The following is an 8764-nucleotide window of genomic DNA, read 5'->3' as shown; positions in this document are numbered from 1 at the left end:
AAACAATGAATAGGTACAATTTTAACCTATTTATTATATTAGTATTAGTGAATCATAATATTATAAGTATAATTAAGTAAGTGTATATCTACTTTACTTGAATAACAACCAGCAAGTAAAATTGAATTAATTTTATTTTATATATTATGTATAGCAAAAAAACGCATGTCTTATAGCAATGTGCAGCATTCAAAGTACTATAATATACTATCATACAGCACTTAAATTATTTGTTCGATTCCACGATCACAAGAATAAGTACTGTTAGTGAGATCGCAACGCACTAAGTGTGTTAATGTAAATAAAAATGGGGGAAAGTGTTGAATATTATTAATTTTTTTAATATATATTTTTCAATTATTTGCAGTTTCATCTCTTCGTGGCGTTAGCTTTCATCGGCTTAGGAGATGCATTCTTCCTTCGTTGGGGAGCAGAACCTGCGTAAGTGAAAAAAATAATTTAAAAATACTTGAATTTATGTTTCTCATTAACCTATAAACTATACTTACCACTAATTCCATATTGTATATTTGAATACAACTTTGTCATAAATTGATTGCCACGCGATTTGAGCGAATATATGTAATTTTTCTAACACGTCTTATTGGTTGGATTTGTAATTTGCTAATAATTGTTATAGTAAAATAAATTTTTAAATGTTTAAAAAGAAAACTTAAAACATTAATATACTTACCTACATTTAATATTAATCATGAAATTATTAGATTATTTGCAATTGCGGCAGTTTTTCTTTTTTTCTTTTTGTGTCATATCAGCTGTTATCGGACGTCAGCAATGATTTCTGCTATTTTATTCATATATTATGTCGCCTCTCTGATTTAATTGAACTAAAGATGTGCTTATATTTGTAATTAAAAATATTAACAATGTGTATATTTTTCATATTCGAATGAGTAAAAATAAATATATCGATGGTAGCGAAACTAAATATAATGTAATATACCTACTTTTATGCCTTTTAATTAATAATACAATCGAAAAAGTGGATTTATGTGTATTTAAATTTGAAATGTTCGTCTATTTTAGAATCAGTCTTAATATCAGTATGTAAAATGTTTATTCCAACTTTTCTCCAATGACTATTTTTCATGATGACCAGGATACTGATAACACTGTGGTCATCTACTACACTCCACTTCTTATGCAGGAGTCCCACGTCTTTTATTACATTATAACTCTTCTTTTGGCTTCATGACTAATTTAACCATAGAAAGTTAATAGTAACCGACAAGTATTGTCTGTGACTGGCGCAAGCAAAATGAACAGAGTTTGTTAAACGTTTAGATACTGACTTCAGTGACAATTGCTGTTTATTTAAACCATTATATACAAAACTTTCAACATGCTAGTAACTCTTTGATTTCATCGACAGATTCAATTTTAATAACGAATTGTGAATCTTTTTCATTGTACTATTAGTAACGCTGCGATAATCACTGACAAGTCAAATATTATTATGAAAAAAAAACCATGTACCTTTCAATTATTTTGTGTATTGCCACACACAATAATTATCCATTTTCGTAGTAACTTAATATAACTACGCAATCGTACCTAATAGACAAAAGTACATTATTACATATATACATAATTTGAAATAGACTTACATATTTTTAAAAAATCATTGAAAAATATGACTTGAATCCCAAATCGAGCGAGAGTTTTACCAATTGAGCTACAGTCTCAAGTGATATCCGTGTTGATATTTTCTAAGAAATAATTATTATGCCTTCGAGTTATTCCGTCAAAATGGTGATCATGTGCTGTAGTTTACCTTTAGTTAGTTAGTGTAGTTAACATTTACTTATATTTGCAAGTTAATAATTTACATTTAATTTGTATTGAAAAAAACAAAAATAAATTATTTTTACTACATGTAAAAATAGTTTATTATTTAAAAAAAAATTCATTCACTATTATCCGAAAAGCCTCTAATATCAGTCGGGGATTTTATTTGACCCTTATCAATGAAATCTCCATTCTTATTATTTTTTAAGAAGATTCACTAAAACGGGTTTTGTACGTCATCCCGAGTTCTTTAAACATTTTACGACTTTTTATTAGTGGGGATACTTTTTGATATTCTTTTTTACCGCCATTGGACGTTTAGTTGTAATAAACTTTATGGTTTATTTTAGTTTGGGTAAGATTCCCACATTAGTATTTTATTTCTTTGATAGCTTTATAACTCATCCGAAGTTGATCACAAAATTATCGAAGCACTTATTTAATATCAGAGGTCTTTAACCGATTCTAGATAAATCGAGAATTATTGAATAACATGCCGATATTTATTACGGAGTCCTACCCAAATAATGATTGAGTTATAACAATACAATATTAATAATATGTATTTATTCCGAGAAATAATAAGTGAAATATTTAATATGTTGGTAGACTTAATAATATGTTATACCTATCGCTGCCTTGTATTCTTGCAACGAAGCGTTAATAATAAAAATAACACTGGAATACAATGAGTTTTATTAATATCTTCGTTACCTATCGAATTGTTCAAAAAATAATTCAAGATTTATTATGTAAGTTTTTTATTTGGAAAAGTACCCAAATAATTATGTAATAATTATGTAATAAAATAATGTGTGTTACTAGTTGGTTTTACGATATGTAGGAACTATATAGATATTATATTGGGTGCCTACTAAGGTAATATCTTAATAATCTACGGTAACGACGAATGATTATAAGCTATTTGTATACTACAATTTGGCACATCTAAAATCGGACCCTCTATCGATTATCGATTTTGTATATTTCTCTTTTGCAGGCGATTAAATTCCTAGATGATAAAACAATATGAAGCGTGCTCTTAGAAGTTATAATATTTATAATGTATTATCGCACTTATCTAATTTTATATGTTTTTAATATAAACTTTGTTTAATACATTTTTAACTCTCTTGCATTGTGTTTTGTACTTTTTCTTTTATTTTAACATGGATTTCGGAATATTAATATTTAGATACCTGCTAATAGTTTATTAAATGGTAGCTGCATTAGTCATAATGATTAATTTTCCTGTGTAATTTTTAGCCAGTCGGCCGCCCCAAAAGCATGGATGCCCGCCCAGATGGCCCAAATGTCACAAGCGTACCGCGGCTACGGATACTCGCCCAGCATCTACGAGCAGCGCCAAAAACTCTACTCATCCCAGGGGGGGTCACCGTACGGTCCAGTGTCCATGGACCAGCTCCTGTCCCCGATCCCAATCAGCGTGCCGCTCCAGGCGAGCTTGACCCCAGTATCCTTGCAACATGTCCAGCTGGTGCCTTGCATGTGCCCGGTGGCGGCGGAGGACGCGGACAAGCTCCACGAGGCGGCTGGTCCTGGCCCATACCTGGCGCAGCCGTCAGCGTCTCAGCAGCAAGATCAGCAGACCTCAAAACAGTGATGCCGTCTCATAACGTCAGCATTTCCGATTTCATAATCGATAAGTTCGCCCAGGTTCTGGAAATCATTTTTGATATTATTTACATTGTCAGACATCCTTCTTACTGGTTTACCAGATCTGAACACTACATCACTGTTAGGTATCGAATTACGTTAAAGAAAAATGCGTTAAATCAGATTGAAGTTATTTGTCGAGGGGAATTTTTGAAGAATGATAATAACTAAAGATTACTTTCATAAATTAAAGCAACATAAAAATTTTATGCTGTAAGTACAATAGTAAATTTTACGTTACATTTACGTCAATCTCATAAAATAAGATTTATCCAATAAACGCAGTTATATTAATCCCAGACTAAAAGAATAACAAATATAGCAGAAGTAAGAAAAAGGAAATATGTTTTATGAGTTATTCATGTTATAAAGAGTTTACAAAAGTATTATTACATATCCAGATAAATAAATAAATAACTTGTCTATGTTAATAATAATTTATTTAAGACTGATTAAAACAAACGACGAGACTGATTAAAATAGGTTTAAATTATTATATTTAGGTAAAAGGGAAAGTAAAATTGTTACATAAATATCAAAGAAATATAAATTAAACTTTCAAATACCTATGCATTTTATTTGATACTTCCTTTGTTCCTTACCTTTAAATTAAATCAAATATATCATTATACCATACACAAATAATATAGCTAAATGATTTCCAAACGGCAGCTCAGGGCGCCTGGTGGTCAATGAGCTACCAAATGGTTCATGCAATGATACATATAGGCATTTTTTAAAGTTTAGAGGTTTTTGATGATCAAAGAATGTAAAAAAAATATGCGTTAGGATATCTAGCTACATAAATGCTACAGAAATAAACACCCAAATAAAAATAAATTGTGTTGTATCAAAAACAGTCTTTAACCGATGTCTAGGTAGGCACCTACTTTCCGTAATTATAAATAGGTACTCGTAAAATATGTATCCTCAGTAGGTACAGCGTGGAATGAAAAGGTGCATGTGGGCATAATGCATAAACATAGAAAATGAAGCGGTCTAATAAAGTTTGACAAAACCTAAAAGACTAGGCAGGATATACCTATTATAGCTAGTATAAGAAACATAAGAGAAGAGATATTATGATAACTGAACAAATTGATAACTTCTGAAAGGTACACGCCGCTTGATCGACAAGATGCTTAATTCTGTGAAAGTACATGGCAATGCAATGCATACAACTGAAAGAAATATAACCAGTTTGGAGAGGTTTTCATTCAGTAGTGGTTGATACAGTATATAACCAACAATATTAACGAATGATGAGAAAATATCTACCCATTGATATGATCATCATCATGATCATCAGCCGGAGTAGATCCACTGCTGGATGAAAACCTCCTCTAGTTTCCTCCACTCCTTCTTCACTGTCGCATCCATCCAACAAACTTTATAAGTTTGTCTATCCAGTGGGTTTTAAAGCGTCCCTTTGATCGTTTAGTGCCCCTCAGGTTCCATAAAAAGACGGCATTTGTACAGGGGTTATTTACTCGTTCAGCGACATGACCAACCCATCGCTGTTTCATCTGCTAAGCGACCCCTATCGCATCGCGAGCTTTTGTCTGCTTCCTTGTCTTTCGCGTTATGCTCATTTGTATTGTACAATGTATTTTTAAAATTTCGGTTACGTTAGAGTCCATATTTCATATGTATACGTGAGCACTGGCAGGTAGCACATATTGAACACTTTACAGACAGTGGGTGGTTACTTTCGAAGATTTGTTATTCAGGCGCTCAAAATAAATGCAGATTCAAACTGACATGGAGTGTATTCAGGGATCTATCAATGTATAGGTATAAACGTATAACTAAAAACTGTCAAAACATGCTCATTATTTTAAGTACCTACTGGAGAATCAACAGCGATTTATGTTAATTTATTATATTATGGTGGATGTAACTTGTATTGAAAAATGACTTAATGGCATATAGTGTAATTGTCAGAAAATAGTAAACCGGTAAAAAGTTTATTACCCGCTTTTTTAATTTATAAAAAGTATTGAGCAATTATATGCGAATTGACAATGACATTCAAAAGATTTAAACGAATGCGACAAAACAAGCCATCAAATATTAACTAAGAGAAACGTATTTTTTTCTCTTGAAAGACCGCAAAGATCCATTAGTCGCTAAACCATAACCACTGTAGATCAGTGGCGTGCACACAGTATTCATAATTGGTTAGGTATCCGGTAAAATTATATAGTAGGTAGATAATATGCTATTTTGGACACGAAATATTTTAGAGAAAAAAAATCTGAACACAATCACACAACCAAGATTTTTTTTTTTTAATTTGGAGTTAGATTGAATGTGGGAGACGAAAGTGTTTTCTAATATAATCGTGTTATACAATATTATATACCAGAGGCCATTGCCATGACGAGTTTTCGATCTAATGGCTCATGTGATGGTACAATCAGTCAGTTGAATTGTTTTGATATTAGCTGCTTATGTCAAACGGCGAATGGCCAGTTCTTTGAAACCGAAATAATCAAAAACTAAAAAAATATGCAATATTGCTCAAGTCACTTGTTTACCTCATGATACTGACAAAAATGTGATATTATGAAAACAATAAAATTAACACATACCTATGTACATTGAAATCCTGATTTTTGCAATCATGTTAATTTACGGAATATGACGTTGTTGATTTTATTGTTAAATATAAAATATCGACATAGTTTTGACATGTAGGTATATGTCTTACCGCTGGCCGTGATATTAAAATTGTGTGCACAAAATTCCAGCGGTACGCAGATTGTTACCAGCCGAGTGATTCGAACCACTGACCTTTCGGTTACCAGCCGAACGCGCTACCTTTGCGCCACGGCACGGGACTGCTATAGCAACGATTTTACTGTATAATAACTGCGAATTTCACAACTGGGAATAGTTGTGAAATCAATTTGGGTTATAGGTACAACAATTTTGCCAAGGCGTAGGTTCGAATCTCACTTCTGACAAATATTTGTATATTTAATATTGGTAGATATTAATGTGTTTTATTTTAATATTGATATATTATATTTCTTAAATTATTAATTTACATTAGATATACGTTAATAAGTGAATACGTATTGTAATATGAAAAATAAAATTGCGAGTTTCCGTGGTGAACAATTTTCTTTCCTTTGTATTATAAAATATAACAATCACCGATATCCATAAATGGTTCAGTGGTAGAATGCTTGGCTGCCACGCGGACGTCCCGCATTCGATTCCCGGCAAATGCAACTTTTTTGTATCTTATTATTAATATTTTAGTATTTCTTATTATAAGTAATTTATATTAATTTTATTTAATTATTAATATGTATTTTAATTCATCAAGACCTGCTTAGACTAAACAATTGACAAAAAAATTACAAACTAAAAAAAAACTAAAATTGAATAATGTTTACTGCTGTAGATAAAATGTCTTGCTAATGTAGAAGTATTTTTTTTAAATAAAAACGCACCATTTTTTTTGACTGTTATCTAATGACTTGAATTTAGGGTTAAATTTAATTTTAAAAAGTAACAAACACTATCTACATCAGTGGTCGGTAACCTTTTGAGAGAATGGGCAAAAAAACAATTTTGAAAAAAATATTTGGTTAGTGGGTAAATGCTGAGTATGTCCGCTATATGGAAGTACATTGGAATGTAGGTATATGTGTATTCAATTGCTATCAGACATATACATGTTCCAATGTACTTCGGTGTAGCGGAGGTATTCAGCCTCAGGCTACTGATGCATTTTTATACCGTTTAAAAAAAAGATTTTTTTTCGGTTAGGTACATGTGCAAACACGTGCGTTAACATGTTCTTACTCCCTACTTCAGTTTTAGTTTGTCAATTTATGGCTATGGCCGTATGTTGTAGCTTAAATACTGGGGAATGCCAAAAGAAATGGCGTATTAAAAAAAAAACACTACCTGATTCTTAGGTCAATAATTATTATAAAGCAATCATTATTCGTAGGATATTTATCACACTTGAATAGTCAAAGACATAACTTATAATTAGTATCTTTAGAATTATCTTAAAATGTGTTAATCTTGCCCATTTTTTGAATAATAAAATGCCTAATTCTTGTCAAATTTGGGATCACAGAGATTATCAATATAATTTTTTATCGTAAATATTTCACTATAATAATGTCGACATAAATTATACTGATGGTTTTATAAATGCGTTTAAAAATTAATAAACGTAAAAAATCTTAACACCACTGCACATGCATGTACTGAAATATGACTTTATTCTAAAACATTAGAGCGAGAGGTTTAAAAGAATACTATTTTATGTAATAAAAATACTTTATGCAGTCATCAAATGTTTAAAATAAATATAAAGGATAATAAGGCTTCAAAATTATATAAAAAGATTATCTACAACGTTTAAGGAATGTCCAGGATTATGCTTTGAAAATGCAATAAAAGCTCCACTTTGACCTACGCTGAGCATGTCACCCCTTAAACATTCGATTACAAATTCTCGTTTTATAAATATTCTGTAAATGAGATATCGGTCTATTAGTAATCCATTATTTCAGTTATAGGTACAGTTAATTAAATGTTAAAAACAGTTCTTCATCTTGAAAAAAAATTAAGTCGCCCACCCTACGCGCTCTGGGTCTACTCCATCATTGATAACCATCATGTCATAAATTAAACAGGGGTCGGGGTATTTATAGATATGTACATGAAGGAGCGGGGGATGGATGTTTGTTGTTCCGCAAATTTTAACCCGCGTGTACAAGCGCCACTATTTTTTTTTTTTTTTTTAAAAAAAGAAGATATTTTTATAACAGAATTGTCAACTGTTGGACATAAGCGCTTTTCATTTATCTCCACTTCGTCCGGTCATGTGCTTTCCGCATCATTTTCCGCATAAATTTTCTTATATCTATAGTACGGGGTATTCTAATGCCGGGTCCACACTGGTAACATGTCGCGCGACAACATCGTTAAATTTTACGATAATTATCATAATTACTTAAGAAATTTTACCATAATTATCATACTTATCGTAAAATTTAACGAGGTTGTCGCGCGATATGTTGCCAGTGTGGACCCGGCATTATACTTCGAAGTCGAGAAACCTGCATAATATAGGACCTTTCTTATCCTACCATTCTACTGATGGCGTTGGTTCATTACCACTTAAGGGGGGACATGCTCGTCGAAGGTCAAAATTGAGTTTTTATTGTATTTTCAAACCATGATCCTGGACACTCCTTAAACGTTGTAGATGATCTATTTATATAATTTTAAAGCCTTATTATCC

At 31.5% G+C, this 8764-nt stretch overlaps 1 protein-coding gene across 1 annotated transcript; it reads left to right on the top strand.

Moving 5' to 3' along the window:
• The first annotated feature begins 373 nt into the window (after window positions 1–373).
• Window positions 374–4046, top strand: LOC147079681 (uncharacterized). The gene is made up of 2 exons (XM_085944027.1): window positions 374–441; window positions 3076–4046. The coding sequence occupies exon 2, from the start codon at window positions 3101–3103 to the stop codon at window positions 3431–3433; it is 333 nt and encodes a 110-aa protein (XP_085800153.1). The 5' UTR covers window positions 374–441; window positions 3076–3100; the 3' UTR covers window positions 3434–4046.
• The last annotated feature ends 4718 nt before the right edge of the window (window positions 4047–8764 follow it).

Source organism: Rhyacophila brunnea, unplaced genomic scaffold (assembly GCF_057557595.1).
Source record: "Rhyacophila brunnea isolate RB1 unplaced genomic scaffold, BYU_Rbru_1.0 scaffold_1, whole genome shotgun sequence".
NCBI classification, from domain to species: Eukaryota; Metazoa; Arthropoda; class Insecta; order Trichoptera; family Rhyacophilidae; genus Rhyacophila; species Rhyacophila brunnea.
The sequence above is the reverse complement of the archived record's forward strand: the minus strand, read 5'-3'. Positions and strand labels throughout refer to the sequence as shown.

Excerpts from the sequence above, each read along its gene's own strand:
- LOC147079681 (XM_085944027.1), top strand. The coding sequence starts at position 3,101 with ATGCCCGCCCAGATGGCCCAAATGTCACAAGCGTACCGCGGCTACGGA.